The sequence below is a fragment of the Piliocolobus tephrosceles genome, chromosome 13, assembly GCF_002776525.5.
Source record: "Piliocolobus tephrosceles isolate RC106 chromosome 13, ASM277652v3, whole genome shotgun sequence".
Lineage (NCBI taxonomy): Eukaryota > Metazoa > Chordata > Mammalia > Primates > Cercopithecidae > Piliocolobus > Piliocolobus tephrosceles.
In genome coordinates this window covers 7,496,932-7,516,786 of record NC_045446.1, presented here as the reverse complement: position 1 = coordinate 7,516,786, position 19,855 = coordinate 7,496,932, and the positions used below count along the sequence as shown (strand labels likewise).

The 19,855-nt window shown below is 48.7% G+C and overlaps 2 protein-coding genes across 3 annotated transcripts in view; one reads left to right on the top strand and one right to left on the bottom strand.

Annotated features, from left to right (window-relative positions):
- Positions 1-19,855, bottom strand: part of LOC111533669 (pyruvate carboxylase, mitochondrial-like) — a 1,148,173-nt gene that overhangs the window by 807,368 nt on the left and 320,950 nt on the right. The gene's annotated exons all lie outside the window — the stretch shown is intronic.
- On the top strand, positions 481-11,319 carry LOC111522219 (RNA-binding protein 14). Of its 2 annotated transcripts, none has more exons than XM_023186062.3 (3): positions 481-1,094; positions 8,189-9,653; positions 10,436-11,319. In XM_023186062.3, exons 1-3 carry the CDS (start codon positions 758-760, stop codon positions 10,641-10,643), a joined length of 2,010 nt encoding a protein of 669 aa, XP_023041830.1. In that variant the 5' UTR covers positions 481-757; the 3' UTR covers positions 10,644-11,319. The 2 variants fall into 2 exon arrangements, with proteins under 2 accessions (XP_023041830.1, XP_023041831.1); XM_023186063.3 differs by lacking the exon at positions 481-1,094 and adding an exon at positions 1,153-1,588.

Sequence of the window (19,855 nt, the reverse complement as noted above, 5' to 3'; positions counted from 1 at the left end):
CCTTCAAGCATACAGTAGCGTCATTCCATTATTTCTTGATTGGGAATTCCATCAGGGCAGAGGCCTTTGATTTTTCACCGTCTGCTAGGACCTCAGCAACCCCAGGGAATGTTTCCAAAGAATGAATTAATGGCATGAGGGCTTCTCCGGGGCCTGCCTCAGGTCCCCTTCGCGGTGCCCAGCACAGTCCCGGGAGCCGTTTGCCGACTCAAGGCGCCTGTCTTGGTTTCTCCCGCCAGGCCCTGCCTTCCCCTGTACACTCACGCGGCCACCTCCAGGCGCGGGTTTGGACAGGGCTTCCAGAATGGGAGGAGCCCTGACTTCCAATTGAACAAAGTTTTTCCTAGGAGCCCGCCGGTCCCAGCCCCACCCGGGCCAGAGGCCGCCTCACAGACTAGGCCTCTTTGCCGCCGGGGCCGCTCGCGCGCGTTCTCCTCTCTTCAGCCCTCCCTTTCCCTCCCAACCCTCCCCCCCACCACGGGCTGTGGCGGTTGGTCGTCCCTTTCCCACCCCCTCAGCTAACGAGCGGGCTCTAGGTCCTCTGGGATTGGCTGTGCGTGAGTGCATCTTCCCTCAGCGTTTCTGATTGGTCGCTGGACGCGCGGGATGCAGGTCCCCATTGGCTAGGCTAGGGCGCCTGCGCGGCGGGGTTCTCGGTCGCCAGCCATTCCTGGGGAGGACTGCCGCTCGTTCGGACGTCTTTCCTATCGCTGGAGGAGACGTCCGGGCTCTCCGGGAAGGCGGCTGCGGCGACAAAATGAAGATATTCGTGGGCAACGTCGACGGGGCGGATACGACTCCGGAGGAGCTGGCAGCCCTCTTTGCGCCCTACGGCACGGTCATGAGCTGCGCCGTCATGAAACAGTTCGCCTTCGTGCACATGCGCGAGAACGCGGGCGCGCTGCGCGCCATCGAAGCCCTGCACGGCCACGAGCTGCGGCCGGGGCGCGCGCTCGTGGTGGAGATGTCGCGCCCAAGGCCTCTTAATACTTGGAAGATTTTCGTGGGCAATGTGTCGGCTGCATGCACGAGCCAGGAACTGCGCAGCCTCTTCGAGCGCCGCGGACGCGTCATCGAGTGTGACGTGGTGAAAGGTAACGCGGAGGCGCGCTCGGGGGCGGGGGCGCGCTCGGGGCACTCTGCCTGTTAGCCACGCCCCTTACCCGGGGGTCGGTCACTGCGCGGTTGGGAGGGGTTGGGAAGTGCGCGGGAGCAGGCCGGAGGTGTTGGGGGCGCGTTGGGTAGAGCCACCCTCCTCCCCTGCGGTCCAGGAACCGTCCACCAAGTAGGAGGAAGCGGCTCTGGGTGGGTGCGGCGGCCACTGCGAGCCCAGCTACGGGGCCGGGGACGCGCCTGAGAGCCTTGCGAGTGTACCGGGGGCGCGCCTTCTCCTGGTCTCCTGGGCCTGGCACCCAGCGGAAATTGGGAAGTGACGGGCACAAGCCGGATCATGAAGCGGGGAAGATTTCTCCACTTCCCCACTTCCTCTCCAGACGTCGGTCAGAGCAAGGGAAGAGGGAAAAGGTGGGGGCTGACGCCCCCAAGGCCGCCCTCCTGTTCCCTCCCGATGAATGTGCTCAAGCGGAAGGTAACGGGGCCCTTGGACGTTTCTCGGGCTGGGGTCTGTTAGTCTTGTCTGGCATGGGTCTACTCACGGGCACAATTACACGTGGGTACGAGAGGGGCCCCTTCCGAATCACTTGGCCTTTCAATATTAGGTAGGTTAGGCGTGGCAGCTCTGTGCTTTCCTCCTCCCTCAAACCTGGGATTTTTCTTTGGGCTCGATTTTACGTTTGTCAGTTGGAAACCCCAGCCTTTTGCATGTGCAAGAAAGTTTGTTTTATGAAGGCCCCTTCTGCGTAGTCTTTACGTGCCAAGCCAGTGCCCTAGGGCAGTGTCTTTCTTTCATAAGCTTGGTGACTTTGCAAGGGGGCATATTCTGGCTGAGGGGGTCCTGGGGAGGGGTCTGTGAGAGGTCTTCATTAAACAGTGGCTAAACACGATTTACTGAATCAGTAGTAGTCATTGCTTGAGTAGTCTAATCCTCAGGGCAGATCCCTATTGCCTTTTCTTCGAGAAAAGTGTGTCACCATAATTTAAGCCTGACTAGGGACCCAGTTGACTTTTTCATAGCTTGAGTTTTTATTCCTTAAGGTCTTTTACATTGGCAAGGTTTGGTAGGACAGCCCTTGTGTATGTGGCCAGCCTCTGCTCCACTTTGGAACAGATCAGAGCTAACTTTGCCCTGTCATCTTGGAGGATGCAGCCTGGGAGTATCTGATGCCCTACTCCTGGTGGGTTCATACCTGCTCATACCCTGTGTGAGAAGTTTCAGGAATAGGAAATAAATGTAGGTGCAAGTGCTTATGTATCCCACCAAGATATTTCATTTGATGTCCTGGAAAGGCACATCTTTGGGGCCATTCCTAGTCCTTTAAGTGGGGGAAATATAAAGGGTCATAGTGTCCACTTCTAGGAACAAGTCCTTGTTCTGCATTAATACTGCATTCTATTTTCCTCAACTCAGGTTATACACGTCCACGACTATCCGGAATCGGGCTTTCCTGCTGGGTGCTCTGAGGCAGGCTGTATGGTGCATGGATTTTTGCTTTTGTTTAGAGTAAAAGAGTCGGGGAGGGTCTCAGATTGGGTACTTGTCCAGCAAAAGGATGGGGTATATGAGTCTCATTTATGAGAGTTTTGTGTTTAATTGACTTACCAAGTTTCTTTTGTGGTTGTTAGGTAGGGTGGCTACTAGATTGAGAGTCTAGAGTCAAACATCTGAAGGGACAGTCTCCCTGGAACTCAAGCTCCTTGCTTGCTTTCGGGTGGTAGAGAATGCCAAAAATTTGCCTGAATTTGCTTGGGACCCAGCACCAAGTGACAGTGGGGGTGAAGAGCATAACTGCCCATGAATTTTTAGAACTCCTGGCTGACTCCTTGTGAGAGTTAGAGGGAGTTTTGTGCATTTTGTTCCTTTGTAAACATTTGGCAGAAATGCATTGACTTACTCGGAGTGGTGGTCAACTATTTGCAGTTATGTTGTTGTGTAACAGAGCTCCTGATATACTTCGATGTAAGAGACTGTGGGAAAGATTTGAACATCATGTTCTCCACTGATGTTTTTCTATCTATTTGTGATGACGGAGAGTGAGGGTTGAAAGTTGGGAGTGTAGTAGAAGCGACTGGCTTTCTAAAGAGTGTATTCATTTCTTGTGCTAGGAGTGGTCATTTGATTGAGTCTCCTCGTGTTGGCTGACAGGGCTTTGAAAAGCACAGAAGCTTGGTGTTGCACAGGACAACCAGCTCTGTTTTCTTTCACTGGCAAAAAAAACAACATAGTTGCTTGGTTACTCTAGGAGCTTAGATAGGATTTGTAGAACAGAAATCTCAATAGCAACAGTGGATTATAACCACTCCACAGTTTCCTCCTATTAGGTGTTCAGAGATGAACAGCTTCCGGAAACGCGTACAGACTTGTGGGGAGATCTGAAAGACCAAAGAGGAAAATATCTCCTCTTCATTTTTGTGAGTGACTGTTTCTTCTTCCTATACAGAAATCTGTAGTTTCAAGTTTAAGATTTTTTCTTTTTTTTTTTGAGATGGAGTCTCGCTTTGTCGCCCAGGCCGGAATGCAGTGGCGAGACCTCAGCTCACTGCAAGCTCCGCCTCCTGGGTTCACGCCTTTCTGCCTCAGCCTCCCGAGTCGCTGGGACTACAGAGTCACTGGGACTACAGGCGCCTGCCACTACGCCCGGCTAATTTTTGTATTTTTAGTAGAGACGGAGTTTCACCGTGTTAGCCAGGATAGTCTCCATTTCCTGACCTTGTGATCCGCCCGCCTTGGCCTCCCAAAGTGCTGGGATTACAGGCGTGAGCCACTGTGCCTGGCCCTCAAGTTTAAGATTTTTAGTCTTAAGACAGGAGAACTTATTTTTCTGGATTCATTTAATTTTGGTACTGGAGGACTTTTGACGCCACCAGACCATTGGGAGATCTCTGTAAAACATTACTTGATAGTCCCAATGCAGTGATTTCCTTCAGAGTTTCCTTGAATTAGATCTCCAGGCAACAAGGTTCCTGGAATTTTTCAGATCTCTGGTTTTAATGGTCTTAGGAGTACTTGGGTTTCAGGACATCTTTAACATAGCTAGGTCTGTGCTTTGCCGCTTACTGCGATAGGGCGTATCACTATTGGATGTGGTTGAGTTAGCTGGGCCACCTGTTCACACTTTCTCCTCCAATATCAGGCTTAGAAACTTCCTGATACAGTTTGGTTATAATTGTATCAGATGGATTTTAAAATTTTGTACTTATTTTTATATTATTTATATATTATTTTTTGAGACAGAGTCTCGTTCTGTTGTCCAGGCTGGAGTGCAATGGCGAGATTTCAGCTCACTGCAGCCTCTGCCTCCTGGGTTCAAGCAGTTCTCCTGCCTCAGCCTCTCAAGTAGCTGGGACTACAGGCCACCACACCTGACTAATTTTTGAATTTTTAGTGCAGACAGGGTTTCACTATGTTGGCCAGGCTGGTCTCGAACTCCTAACCTCAGGTGATCTGCCTGCCTAGGCCTCCCAAAGTATTGGGATTACAGGCATGAGCCACCATGCCCGGCCTGGATTTTTAAATTTTTTGATCAGTTATGCAACTCATCTGGGCAGTCATTTGAATTATACATGTGACACCTCAGTTTTCAATTTTCACCACTTGGTCTGAATAAAAACCACCTAAGGAGGGAAACAGACAATGGGATGTCCAAATGCTCTTGTAAGCCCGTGGAAGTTTTTGTCTTATTCTAGTGTCAGGAATTTGTGGATGGAATTATCTGGACTATTAGAATCGTTCCTTAATATTACCTCAGAATGTCTAGAGGCCCCTCCCCCGAACAAGGCCTATGAGCTCCAGCAACTCTGCTTCCTCTCCACTTTGGGTCTTTCTGCTTGCCATCTCCAGGTGGTTTTGCCATTTCCAAGGATTACCTCAGCCTCTGCTTTTATTTTTATTTTTTATGTAAAAATTTTAAATATTTATTCATTCTTTTAGAGATAGGGTCTCGCTTTGTTGCTCAGGCCAGAGTGCAGTGGCATGATTATGGCTCACTGTAGCCTTGACCTCCTGAGCTCAAGCCATCCTTCCACCTCAGTCTCTCAAAGTATTAGGATTACAGGAGGGAGCCACCATGCCTGGCCCAGCCTCTGCTTTTAAAGGGCTCTTAGGCCACGTGCTAGTTTTTAGTTTTTTTGTTTTTTAGCTTACTCTACCCAAAGTGGAGATGAGAGATCACAGGACAACTTTAGTGCCTTATGGCTAGGCCGAAAGAAACACGTAGTTTTTCCCAAGTAGTAGATAAGGCTCCGGCCATGGGAGTGTTGAGGACAGAGTTGTGATAATTCTTTTTTCTTTTTGAGATGGAGTTTCACCCTTTTTGCCCAGGCTGGAGTGCAGTGGCATGATCTTGACTCACTGTAACCGCTGCCTCCTGGGTTCAAGTGATTCTCCTGCCTTAGCCTCCTAAGTAGCTGGGATTACAGGCACATGCCACCACAGCCAGCTAATTTTGTATTTTTAGTAAAGACGGAGTTTCACCGTGTTGGTCAGGCTGGTCTTGAACTCCTGACCTCAGATGGTCCGCCTGCCTCGGCTTCCCAAAGTGCCGAGATTCGGCGTGAGCCACTGTGCCTGGCCTCATTTTGTTCTTCTATCATCTCTGCCAGGTTCTAGTTGGCACGGCATTGTGTTTTGCTTGAGATGAAAGATAATATTCTATAGGGAAATAAACCTCTGGTTATTTCTAGGTTTGAATAATCATAATTCCTTATTCTGTAGCTGTTTATGTTTTACAAGGCACTTTTGTCTTTTCTCTTGAACCTCTTAACTTTGAGGTAGGTAGGATAGATTTGTCGGAGAAAATAAGTGGTAAGTTTCTTTTTATTTTTTTTTGAGATGGAGTTTTGGTCTTGTCACCCAGGCTGGAGTGCGGTAGCATGATCTTGGCTTACTACAACCTCCTCTTTCTCCTGGGTTCAAGTGGTTCTCCTTCCTCAGCCTCCCGAGTAGCTGGGATTACAGGTGACTGCCACCACACCCAGGTAATTTTTGTATTTTTAGTAGAGACTTGGTTTCACCATGTTGGCCAGGCTGGTCTTGAACTCCTGACCTCAGGTGATCCACCCATCTGGACTTCCTAAAGTGTTGGGATTACACGCATGAGTCACCGTGCTTGGCCAGTTTCTTTTCTTTTTTTCTTTTTTTGAAATGGAATCTTGCGGTGTCACCCGGGCTGGAGTATGGTGGTGCCATCTCGGCTCGCTGCAACCTCCACCTCCCAGGTTCAAGTGATTCTCCTGCCTCAGCTTCCCAAGTAGCTGGGATTATAGGTGTGCACCACCACACCTGGCTAATTTTTGTATTTTTAGGAGAGACGGGGTTTCACCACATTGGTCATGCTGGTCTTGAACTCCTGATCTCATGAGCCACCGCACCTGCCTAAATGGTAAGTTTCCTAAGATAACAAGTCAGTGATACCTGTATCTGGAACTGAGACCATTGAATTCTTAATTAAGGATCACTTTTGTGCTATGCCACGCTTCTGACTTCTACTTATTGATTGTATTTTTTTCCCATTATCCTGAGGTTTGTGTCATTGTCTTCAAATCCAGGGAAATGACTTGTTCTGTAGGAGCAGCTAGATGGGCATCCCAGTACGAAAGTTTCTAAAAATGAGGACCCTTGTTTGGAGATTATTAAGAATGTTTCTTATCTTAGTATTGTCATCCAGGTAGCTCTTTGTTTCTTAAACTGATATGACAGATAGCATCCTGGTACTTGGATGCTATCTGAGAGTAGCCACAGGTCGAGAATGGAGCTAAGCTCAGAACCTATTTCCTAGGGGCAGGCTTCTCTCGTTCAGATTCTGCCTGTGCTGTTGTGCTTTGTGAGTGTGGACTTGAGAATTTCTCTCCACTCTTTCACTACCTGAAGTTTTATCCTTCTGTGTGGTGGATAAGTATATAACTTTGAGACCAACATCCTGTCTTCTCCTACCCTACCACAGCTTACTCAGATCATGAGAGCTGCAGGGTTAACCTGCTTAGCAGAGCCTGTTAGCTGCAGTAATTGCAGCTTCATGCCTTATAGGTGAGAAACCAGATATTTCCTGTAAGCAGTCTGCTCTGTGAACAGAAGCCCAAGGTGTAAGGTATACCTCTGTCCCTTAAAGAGGAAAGAGTGGAGGATGTAATGTGGTCTGGGACAGGGGGATTGGGCATAAACTCAGCCACTAGGCTTAGTTTCTATTCCCATACCTCGTTGGCTTACACAGGGTCCATCTTCTCTGCTTCTAAGCCTTAAGTTTTAGTCATATGACACGGTCCTGCCTTATACCTTGACTTCTCAGGGATAGATTGTATAGCAAAGGGACATTGGAAGAGCTGTGATTCTGGTCCTGACTCTAACACACTTTGAGTGGGGCAAGCCATGTAAAAACTCTGAGCATGTATGTGTGTCCATCTGTTAAATGGAGATAATGATTCTTTGCCCTGCCTACCTCACAGGATTGTGAGGCCCAACTGAGGTCCTCCCGTACCTGAGAGTGCCTTGAAAACTTGGGAAGTACTGTGAAAAAGCAAGAGAGATCATATTGGAACAATGTTGTGAACTGCTTGCTTATTGCAGTCTAACTCTCTTGCCTTAATTGGACATGGGCTGAGAGATGGGTCATACCAAAACGTGAGTGGTCGTTTCCAGTGTTTGAGAGTTAGGCTTCAACAGTGAGCTAGGCCTCAAAGCTGTTCGGTGAGCTTGGGTTGAGAACACTGAAGAATTGAGTGATCTAGGAACCCTTTCTGCATTTTGTTCTGCTGGTTTGTGCTTACAGGAGATGGTGAAGATTTTTATCCTGTGTTGCAGTTCATCTCTGCTCCTTCTCTCACCAGGAAGTTGGGTGAGGTGGCAGGGTTTGTAAAGGGGAGAATGGGAAGAAGGCTGTAGGCAAAGATGACTGCTTGGGACAGTCAGAAGCTTTGTTATGTGGGAGCTACATTTTATGACACACTCCTGGAGAGGGTTTGGAGGCTGTGGAGGTAGCTGGCAACAGCTGGGTGCTGTTGTGTGTCCAATTTGGGACTCATCAGGTAGCATGCCCTGCCCCCCTAATTGCTAACCCTCTGTCTGCTGCTTTATCAGACTACGCGTTTGTTCACATGGAGAAGGAAGCAGATGCCAAAGCCGCAATCGCGCAGCTCAACGGCAAAGAAGTGAAGGGCAAGCGCATCAACGTGGAACTCTCCACCAAGGGTCAGAAGAAGGGGCCTGGCCTGGCTGTCCAGTCTGGGGACAAGACCAAGAAACCAGGGGCTGGGGATACGGCCTTCCCTGGAACTGGTGGCTTCTCTGCCACCTTCGACTACCAGCAGGCTTTTGGCAACAGCACTGGTGGCTTTGATGGGCAAGCCCGTCAGCCCACACCACCCTTCTTTGGTCGCGACCGCAGCCCTCTGCGCCGTTCACCTCCCCGAGCCTCTTATGTGGCTCCTCTGACGGCCCAGCCAGCTACCTACCGGGCCCAGCCATCAGTGTCACTGGGAGCTGCCTACAGGGCCCAGCCTTCTGCCTCTTTGGGTGTTGGCTATCGGACTCAGCCCATGACAGCCCAGGCAGCCTCTTACCGCGCTCAGCCCTCTGTCTCCCTTGGGGCCCCATACAGGGGCCAGCTGGCTAGTCCTAGCTCCCAGTCTGCTGCAGCTTCTTCACTCGGCCCCTATGGTGGAGCCCAGCCCTCGGCCTCGGCCCTTTCCTCCTATGGGGGTCAGGCAGCTGCGGCTTCTTCGCTCAACTCCTATGGGGCTCAGGGTTCCTCCCTTGCCTCCTATGGTAACCAGCCATCCTCTTACGGCGCCCAGGCTGCCTCTTCCTATGGGGTTCGTGCAGCTGCTGCTTCCTACAACACCCAGGGAGCAGCTTCCTCCTTAGGCTCCTACGGGGCTCAGGCAGCCTCCTATGGGGCCCAGTCTGCAGCCTCCTCACTAGCTTATGGAGCCCAGGCAGCTTCTTACAATGCCCAGCCCTCGGCCTCTTACAATGCCCAGTCTGCCCCATATGCTGCACAGCAGGCTGCTTCCTACTCTTCCCAACCTGCTGCCTATGTGGCGCAGCCAGCCACAGCTGCTGCCTATGCCAGCCAGCCAGCAGCCTATGCCGCACAAGCCACTACCCCAATGGCTGGCTCTTACGGGGCCCAGCCGGTTGTCCAGACCCAGCTGAATAGTTATGGGGCCCAAGCATCAATGGGCCTCTCAGGCTCCTATGGGGCTCAGTCGGCTGCTGCGGCCACTGGCTCCTATGGTGCCGCAGCAGCCTACGGGGCCCAACCTTCTGCCACCCTGGCAGCTCCTTACCGCACTCAGTCGTCAGCCTCATTGGCTGCTTCCTATGCTGCCCAGCAGCATCCCCAGGCTGCTGCCTCCTACCGCGGTCAGCCAGGCAATGCCTACGATGGGGCAGGTCAGCCGTCTGCAGCCTACCTGTCCATGTCCCAGGGGGCCGTTGCCAACGCCAACAGCACCCCGCCGCCCTATGAGCGTACCCGCCTCTCCCCACCCCGGGCCAGCTACGACGATCCCTACAAAAAGGCTGTCGCCATGTCGAAAAGGTACTGTATGCCCCCCCGCCTCTGCCCCCAGCTGGGGCTTAGGGCAAGGGGCTGAGGTTGGCATGGGAGGGAAACTGGAGGCATCGGCCCCTCCCTCGGTCTTCTCTTCTCTATTTCTGTGGGATGTCCAGAGGCCGAGGGGAGCAGTGTCAGTGAACTTCTCTGGTCACCAGGGTTCAGGTGGAGCATAGTGCTCAGCCTGGGGTGGTACCTGCTAGTCAGACCAGGCACACTGTCACCTGTCTAGGCTAGCCCAAGTGTCATTGGAGCTACTGCCTGCAGGACTGTGGCCCATATCCTTTCCCACTGTCTCAAGGATCCTTAAGCCTATTACGTGGTTGTCCTGGCTTTGGCAGGGATGGGGGTTAAAGAGTAGTCCCTTTGGCACTCACTGGCTAAAGGCAAGTTTATGAGGTGCGTCCACTCTGGGAAGTTGGGGACCTTGCTTTCATCCGCCGTTCTGTTGATAAACAACCAAGGTCTTTCTCTGCAGGGCCCAGGGGTGGAGATAGTTTGCTGTGGTGTGGGAATGTAGACCAAAATCCACCTTGGCCAGTTCAGAGGGGAGGACTTCAGTGGAGGGTTTGGTTTCCCACTGAGTTGAAGCCAGGCTTGATTTTTTTGGCCTGGATAGGGTGATGAGCCTTCTGACTAAAGGAAATCAATCTTTTGGAGACCAGTGTGATCACACCCTCCCTTTCCCCATTGGCATCTCCCCAGTGCCCACCTGGAGTCCTCCCCTCAATTGTCTCATTCACCAACTGTCTTCTTCTCTCGACTAGGTATGGTTCCGACCGGCGTTTAGCCGAGCTCTCTGATTACCGCCGTTTATCAGAGTCGCAGCTTTCGTTCCGCCGCTCGCCGACAAAGTCCTCGCTGGATTACCGTCGCCTGCCCGATGCCCATTCCGATTACGCACGCTATTCGGGCTCCTATAATGATTACCTGCGGGCGGCTCAGATGCACTCTGGCTACCAGCGCCGCATGTAGGGCCATCCTGGGATGGGGTACCACAGGGCGGGAGGGAGAAAAGAGGTGGGTAGGGTTACAGATCCAGCTTATAACTACTCTGGCCCATACCTTTCCTGGTTGTGGTTTTTCATCCCCTCTACCATGTGGGCCTTCCCCAGGAGATGATCCTTTTGAGTGTTCGGCAGTAACCTACGTTGTTCCTTCGCCTCAGCAGCAAATCTTGCTACTGGCTCTAGATCTGCGGTTTTCCCTCTACCCTGCCTCCCGTCTCCCCAGAATGGGAATTTCTTTTATGTTTTTATTTTTTTTCCTGGCTCCTTTTTATTTTTGTGCGCGATATTTAAGGTCGTCTGGATGGGGAAGCAACCTGCAGCTGAGGTCGCCGGCGCCTTTTTCTTTTTAGATGGGAAGGAGGCCAGGAAAGGGTTAGCTTAACCATTTCCTATGCGCCAAGCTGTGCCAGCAGTCCAGGGTACCCTGACTGTCCCTCTGTAGACTGTTGAGACTGAGTTCTTGTTGGGACAGTCAGTTGGCATGTATCCAAGTCCCTGCTGACCACTAATGTTCTAGCTGATGGTGAGCGGCACAGTCCCACTTCCCCATCTCCCCAAGTAGGTGGTGTTAGAAAACCTTATTTTTTTTTCCCTTTTGTATGGACTACAAATAAAACTTGGGGCAATTTGCAGTTTGGAAACCTGGTTGTCATTGTCTTGATTGCATTCAGTGTCAAAGCAGCCAATTTGACATCCAGGAATACATGATGGCTAAAGGGAAGGCAGTCAGAGAACCCAGGACTGGTGAGGAAAGGGGTTTGAATGTGAGAATTAGAAGGATTGCCCTGTGGCCCAGAAGGATTTAGCTTATCGTCGTCCTGCTAGCCTGCCATCTTTCAGACTGGAGTCCAGAGCAGGCGGCCTGGTCCTCAGCCCTCAACTTGAGTTAGTCACACCAAAATGCAGTAAATAATGCCCATTTTCCTCTGCCTGTGCTTGATCATTTTCCCTCACTTTTTTCTAGTTCAGGAATAACCTGTGTTCCAATGGGATGGTTTTGGGGTTTGGCCTCTCAGGAAGTGGGGAGTGGGCTGCTGTGGTATTTACAGGCTAGTGGATCCTTTAGGCAGTAGGCTCAAATGAGTGCTGGGGCTGGAACCCAGAGAGGAACCAGTAGTGGAGTGGGGGTAATGGCATTGCCTGATACTGCCCTATGGTTGGAAGAAGGAAGGGCAGAGAAAACTTGAAGCAGATATGGGGCATTCTGGTTGTATTTTGCCTGTTGAGCTGTTACCATGGAGTATCCTGTGTCCTGCCAACCCCTGCCATTATAGTAACTGGAGACTCCTTCCCCTATCCCTATCTGTTAAGATTTTCAGATGTCCTCTCTCTGGGTTTATATTTGAAGGTATAGAATCTGGGAAGGGGTGGGGTGCAAGCATAACCAAGTAGGGATGCTAGGGTTGGGTGGGGAATTGAGGACTCTTTTTATGCTTTTATTCTAGGGCTGGGGATTGAGGACCTGGGCAAAAAATATGACATTTCCAACCAGGGACAAGATGGAGGCTTGGGCTTAATGCTGGGTAAACGGAAGACTGGTTGAGTGGGATGATAATGGGAGAACATACTGCTCCTTTGGGAAAAGGGGCTTTAAAGACTGGGTTTGGGAGCCTACTGGGGCAAGGCGACTTTGGGGAGGTGTACGTGTCAGTCAAGTGGAGGTCAGGTGGGTTGTCTTACGCCTCCTTTACTGGCTTCATGTGAACTTGCCTGTGACAGAGGCTCTTGCCCTAGATGTCCTTTTCCCTCTTGCCATCGTGCAAAAACATTCAATCTTATATGACTGTGAGTTCTTATTTGTGGATGCTAACTGGGGTAATCTCAGGGAGTACTGGGGGCCATGGCTCTTTGCCTTGCTTCTCTTTCTGCTCACTGCTTTGCTTTCAGGTGCTTAGCTGCTCCTTTTTATTTCTTTGCAGGACTGGGAAAGAATGGGAGGAGGATTTTGATAAGTTTCTTGTTTTCTGCGTGGTGATGGGGTGGTCTGAGGGCCAAGCTAATAAGCCTACCTTTGGTTATTACCCTGGAAAATGGAGGGTTGATGGTAGGGTTATGATTGTGGCCTGCGTATTTGCAATTTTTCTTTGTCAATGTGGCTTTCTGTCATCTTCCTTTTCTCCAGTGAGGGTTCTGCCACTGTCTCAATCCCTTGGTTCCTGCAAAAAACAGCTAAATGTGCTCTCAGGGCCCGTGGTGATGTTCTCTGTCACAGTCCCAGGTCTTGAAAGTGACCTGGTCCAGATGAGCGCTCTGCCTGCTTGTCATCTTTAGGTCCTGCTGCCTCAGCCCTCAGGCTCCTAACTGCTCAAGCCAGAAGGAGCTACAAAGCCAAATCATTTGTCATTTTTCTCTTGCAGATTGTTTTAAAATCTCCCTCCCCTCTTTTATTTTAATTATGTCACCTGTGTTAATCCTATAGCCTGCTTCTTTGGTTTGTGGATTGCTGATTTGAAGTTCTATAATTTGGGGAAAGTTGGGTTGAGTGAATGGGAGGACAGACATTGAATGTGTGTTTTGGAAAAATGGGCTCTCTATCTTCAGATTATTCAACTTCTCCACCTATCACCTCTACAACTTGGCCTTCGTTGGAGAAGTTTTAGTTGGCTTATTCCTGGAACAAGACCACCTAGAGGCTTTTAGCCTTGTCACCCTGCCCTCTTCTGAGGTTTGGACCTTGTTTTAAATTCTGTGTGTGGTGGACTTGAGACCATCTTTTGTAATCGAGGTAGTGGGACTATCACTGAGGGGGTCAGCCTATCCAGGTAGGCTACTGTTCTAGTCAAACCCATCACTTAAATTCTGCCACAATCTGTGCACAGACTATTGGTTGATCCTCCAGGCATTTTGTCCTATTAAGCTAAATAGGTGGACATCATGGGATGGATGAGGTCATAATGAAAACAGATTTACTAGATTTATGGACCTAGTATACTATGTACATATGGAAAACTGAATTTTAAAATCTATAGGTACCTTCAAATGGTCATAAAGAGTAAAAGTCTATAGTTTTCTAGAAAATAATTCTTAAATCTGGGTTTCATGTCTAGATTTAAATCATATCATGTATCTGTAGTGCTTCAAATGTGTCCAGGTGTGGTAGCTGACACCTGTAATTCCCAGTGCGTTGGGAAGCTGAGGCAGGAGGATTGCTAGAGGCCAGGAGTTTGAGACCAGCTTCGGCAATACAGTGGGATCTTGTCTCTACAAAAAAAAAAAAAGGCCAGCTGTGGTGGCATGCACCTGTAGTCCTAGCCACTTGGGAGGCTGAAGCAAGAGAGGATTGCTTGAACTCAGGAGGTGGAGGTTATGATCACGCCACTGCACGTCAGCCTGTGTGACAGAGCAAGACCCTGTCTCAAATAAATTAAGAAAGCCTTGCTCAGCTAGCTGAGGCAGGCTTTGGGCTGACCTTGAGGGATTTATTGTCTGGGAGGCAGGACCTACCTCAGTGAGCTAGTTTATGTGAATAATTATTGATAGGCAAGTGGTAGGTAAGGAAGGAGAGAATGTGGCAGTAGTCCCAGGTAGTTAAAACTTTTTTCTGGAGAAATGGTTTGCTTTTAATACCGACTTGGGGCAGGTGTCATGGCTCAGGTCTGTAATCTTAGCGCTTCTGGAGGCCGAGGTGGTCGGGTCCCTTGAGTTCAGGAGTTAAGACCAGCCTGGTATACATGGGTAAACTTCATCTCTACAAAAAAAAAAAATTAGTCGGCCGTGGTGGTACGTACCAGTAGTGCCTGTAGTCCAGCTGAGGCTGGAGGATCTCTTGAACCTGGGAGATGGAGTTTGCATTGAGCTAACATCATGCCGCTGCACTCCAGCCTGGGCAACAGAGTGAAACCCCGTCTAAGGAAAACATAAAAACAACAAAAAAAAGTAAACTGACTTGGTATAGACAAGAGTGACTGTTGTCTCTTTAATTGGGTTTTTAAGGTTTTTTTATTTTTTGAGTGTCACCCAGGCTGTAGTGCAGTGGCGTGATCTCCACTCACTGCAAGCTCTGCCCCCCAGGTTCCTGCCATTCTCCTGCCTCAGCCTCCTGAGTAGCTGGGACCACAGGCACCTGCCACCACGCCTGGCTTTTTTTTGTTTTTTGTTTTGTTTTTTTGAGAGGGTCTCACTATGTTGCCTAGGCTACACTTGAACACATAGTTCAAGTGATCTTCCTACCTTGGGCTCCCAAGTAGCTGGGACTACAGGAGATTTCCTGAATTTGAATCCTGGCTCTACCTCTTCTTGGCTGTGTGATCTTGGACATATCACGAACACTGTCTCTGTTTTGTTACCTATAAAATGAGGATAATAGCTAACTACAATAAATTAAATAATACAACAAACTAAATTTATATTAGTGTAGCCAACACAATTTTTTTTTTTTTTTTTTTTTTGAGACAGTCTCGCTCTGTCGCCAGGCTGGAGTGCGAGGTGGGGTTTCATCATGTTGGTCAGGCTGGTCTCGAACTCCTGACCTCAGGTGATCCGCCCACCTCAGCCTCCCAAAGTGCTGGGATTACAGGCGTGAGCCACCGTGTCCGGCAACCAACACAATTATATTAGTCTTCATAGCAACTCACATGCGTTAGCTATTTCTTTTTTTTTTTTAAGATGGAGTCTTGCTCTTGTTGCCCAGGTGGGAGTGCAATGGCGTGATCTCGGCTCACTGCAACCTCTGCCTCCTGGGTTCAAGTGATTTTCCTTCCTCAGCCTCTTGAGTAGATGGGATTACAAGTGCCCGCCACCACATCCAGCTAATTTTTGTATTTTTAGTAAAGACAGGATTTCACCATGTTGGCCAGACTGGTCTTGAACTCCTGACCTCAGGTGATCCACTTGCCTCAGCCTCCCACAGTGCTGGGATTATGGGTGTGAGTCAACATCCCTGGCCAACATTAGCTATTTTTTTTTTTTTTTTTTGAGACAGAGTCTTGCTCTGTTGCCCAGGCTGGAGTGCAGTGGCACGATCTCAGCTCACAGCAAGCTCTGCCTCCCGGGTTCACACCATTCTCCTGCCTCAGCCTCCCGAGTAGCTGGGACTACAGGTGCCCGCCACCTCGCCTGGCTAATTTTTTGTTATTTTTAGTAGAGACGGGGTTTCACCGTGTTAGCCAGGATCGTCTGGATCTCCTGACCTCGTCATCCGCCTGCCTTGGCCTCCCAAAGTACTGGGATTACAGTCGTGAGCCACCACACCTGGCCAACATTAGCTATTTCTAAACCTATTTTGTAAATGTGGGAGTTGAGGTTGTTGGTTAAGTGACTATGGTTTTTTTTGTTTTGTTTTTGATATGGAGTCTTGTATCACCCAGGCAGTAGTGCAGTGGTGTGATCTTGGCTCACTGCAACCTCCTCCTGGGTTCAAGCAATTCTGCCTCAGCGTCCTGAGTAGCTGGAACTACAGGGATGCACCACCACACCCAGCTAATTTTTCTGTTTTTAGGAGAGGCGGGGTTTCACCATGTTGGCCAGGCTGGTCTCGAACTCCTGATCTCAAATGATCCTCCCACTCGGCCTTTCAGAGTGCCGGGATTACGGGTGTGAGCCACCATGCCTGGCCTTAAGTTACTATTCTTGAGATCAAATGGCTCAAGGAACTGAACCAGACATTGGAACCATCTAGGGCTTTGTTTATAATCGTTATGCTGTACAACTGTTGGGAGAGTCAAATGAGAACATGTGACACATATATATAGTCACTTCTTATGAAATGTTAGCCATCTCATATTAATGAGTTAGAACATTCTGGGGACACTGGGATTGCCTAGTGGAGCAGCACACAGCTGATCCAAAGATTTTGTATATAGGTGTGAGTACAGCACATACTTGCAATAGTGAAGGCAGTGAATTTTTGTAATTAGCGGTACCTAGAAGTGATTTGGCTACAGACCACATCAATTTTGGTCACCTCCAGTCTCTGGCAATACTATTTTGTGTCCTAGGAACAATTCTTGTGGATATGGAGAAGAAAGGTTATTGATAGTGCAGGGGACTTTCAAAGACATTAAGGAAGGCTAAGAGGTTGTCGTTGGCAGTAGGATTGGAGGCCTAGGAAGCCTTCTGCCTGATTACCATTGAACATCCCTGGAGAATGGCTTTTTAGTTTGCCCTCTTATCAGACTTGTAACTCATTTCTGGACCAGGAGCCAGAGTTATTTATTGGATTTATAAGTTATATTAAGATGTTTAAGTTATATATTCGTTCTTGAGCCTGTAAAACTCAGATTGGACTGGGCATGGTGGCTCACGCCTGTAATCCCAGCACTTTGGGAGGCTGAGGCAGGCAGATCACCTGAGGTCAGGAGTTTAAGACCAGCCTGACCAACATGGTGAAACCCTGTCTCTACTAAAAACAAAAAATTAGCCAGGCGTGGTGGCGTGTTCCTGTAATCCCAGCTACACGGGAGGCTGAGGCATGAGAATCACTTGAACCTGGGAGGCAGAGGTCGCAGTGAGTCAAGACTGAGCCACTGTACTCCAGCCTAGGCGGCAGAGTGAGACTCCATTTTAAAAAAAGAAAAAAAAAACCCATACAGATTACATTTTTATGTCTAAGTAGTTTTCACTGTCACCTGTGTTTATCCCTAAATTTGTATTTGTCCCTCATTTCCAAGAGTCTGATCTCTTATTTCTCATCTATATGCCTGTATACACTGCCCTTTTTATTGAAGATTGGCAGCCAGATTACATATTTATTCTTGGCTCTGAGAAAATGTCAGCTTTCTAGATGACTGGACAAGTCACTTAACCTCTGAAGAGCTTGGTAGCCTCTAGTCAGCAAATTAAGAATCACCAAAATAGCATCTACCATGTTCCAGACAACGTGCTTTTATTTACTTTAATTTTTTCACATGGTCTCTGGTTGCTGAGGCTGGATGGAGTGCAGTGGCATGTTCTTGGCTCACTACAGCCTCTGTCTCCTGAGCTCAGGTGATTTCCTCACGTCAGCCTCCCAAGTGCCTGGAACTACAGGTGTGCACCAACACACCCAGCTAATTTTTTTGTATTTTTAGTAGAGAGAGGGTTTCTCCATGTTGCCCAGGCTGGCCTTGAACTTCTGGACTCAAGCAGTCCACCCACCTTGACCTCCCAAAGTGCTGGGATTACAGGCATGAGACACTGTGCCCGACCAACAAGGTGGTTTTAAAACATCCCTTTTGCCAGGTACGGTGGCTCACACCTGTAACTCCAGCACTTTGGGAGGCTGAGGCGGGTGGATCACCAGAGGTCAGGAGTTTGAGACCAGCCTGGCCAACATGGTGAAACCTTGTCTCTACTAAAAATACAAAATTAGCTGGGCGTGGTGGCATATGCCTGTAATTTCAGCTACTTAGTAGGCTGAGGCAGGAGGATCCCTTGAACCCCGGAGGTGGAGGTTTTCTGTGAGCTGAGATTGTGCCATTGCACTCCAGCCTGGGCAACAAGTGCAAGACTCCTTCCCAGATAGATAGATAGATAGATAGATAGATAGATAGATAGATAGAAGTACAAAACTCCTTCTCAGATAGATAAGATAGATAAATAAAACATCTCTTTTGATGTCATTCTCTGTAGTTTAGGTGGTAAGGCAGAGGATTTGAATCAGATCTCTTTAATTGGCCTTTATGTTTTTTTTTTTTTTTTTTTGGAGGGGGAATTTCACTCTTGTTGCCCAGGCTGGAGCAGCGTAGTGGCACGATCTTGGCTTACTGCAACTTAACGCCTCCTGGGTTCAAGTGATTCTTCTGTCTCAGACTCCCTAGTAGCTGGGATTATAGGCATGCGCCACCAAGCCCAGCTAATTATTTTTTTTTTTTTTTTAGTAAAGATGGGGTTTCTCCATGTTGGTCAGGCTGGTCTTGAACTCCCAACCTCAGGTGATCTGCCCACCTCGGCCTCCCAAAGTGATGGGATTATAGGCGTGAGCCACTGTGCCCGGACTAATTGGCCTTTTAGTTGAAAATCTTTTATTTTTTTTAAGGGGCATTAAGTTCCTTTAGTACTGAGTAAAATACAGGTAGGTATGTATCAGTATGAAGACACTTGAACTACAAACTTCTCTACCTGAAGCTTCATTGTGTTCCAGTTGTCAAAGTGGTGATCAAAATCTGTTAGCTTGGGTTACCTCTGGCTGTTTGGTACCTGCTTTTCTGTTTGGGGAAGACTGGAACGTGTACTAGGTGATGAGTAAAGGTGCGTGTTTTCAGTACTAAGTGTACAGGTTTTTAACCTGATATTGACTGAAAATCCGAAGTCATTTCCCTCCTTTGGGCTATCAAGAAGTTAACTCATACATTCATTCATTTACTTGTTAACTTAGTCAACAAATATTTGAGGGTCTTACTATGTGCCAAGTACAGTTCTAACACTGGGGATATAATATAGAATTAATAATATGCCTTTTTAGAATAAGTATAGGATTTCAAGTGGTAGTAAGTATTCAGAAAGACAACATGGAGTCATAGGATAGAGTTCCAAAGTAGGGTTGGAGTTGGTGATGTTTTTAGATCGGTGGCCAATGAAGAACCTGAAGAAAGAATATTCCAGTCTAAATGAGCTTGGGATAAGGCCAGTATGTCTGAAGGGAGCACAGTTGGTGGTCAGGGGCGGTGGTGGTTAGAAACATTGGGAAATTCTGGCAAGAACCAGATTGGGGTAAGGTCTTAAACAGTGCAAGGAGAGGAGTTTGAATTTTGTTTCAATTGCCTTTAAAAAAAAAAAGAAAAAAGAAAAAAACTAGGCCAGACGTGGTGGCCCATGCCTGCAATCTCAACACTTTGGGAGGCCAAGGTGGGCGGATCATGAGGTCAGGAGACCAGCCTGACCAACATGGTGAAACCCTGTCTCTACTAAAAATACAAAAATTAGCCAGCCATGGTGGTATGCGCCTGTAATCCCAGCTACTTGGGAGGCCGAGGCAGGAGAATCACTTGAACCTGGGAGGCGGAGATTGCAGTGAGCCGAGATTGCACCACTGCACTCCAGCCTTGGCAGCAGAAATGGGACTCCCTCTCCAAAAAAAAAAAAAATCAAAGCCAAGGCTGGGCATGTAATCTCACGCCTGTAATCTCAACACTTTTGAGAGGCTGAGGTGGGAGGATTATTTTTGGTCCCAGGAGTTTACTGAGACCAGCCTGAGCAACACAGAGACCTCATCTCCCAAAAATTAAAAAAAAAAAAAAAATTGGCCATGTGTGGCGGCAC

What these genes read in the sequence shown, in the direction of transcription:
- LOC111522219 (XM_023186062.3), top strand. Translation starts at nt 758, where the DNA reads ATGAAGATATTCGTGGGCAACGTCGACGGGGCGGATACGACTCCGGAG. An exon ending in CGAGTGTGACGTGGTGAAAG is followed by an intron (nt 1,095 to 8,188) that starts GTAACGCGGAGG and finishes CTGCTTTATCAG; the next exon opens with ACTACGCGTTTGTTCACATG. An exon ending in GCTGTCGCCATGTCGAAAAG is followed by an intron (nt 9,654 to 10,435) that starts GTACTGTATGCC and finishes TCTCTCGACTAG; the next exon opens with GTATGGTTCCGACCGGCGTT.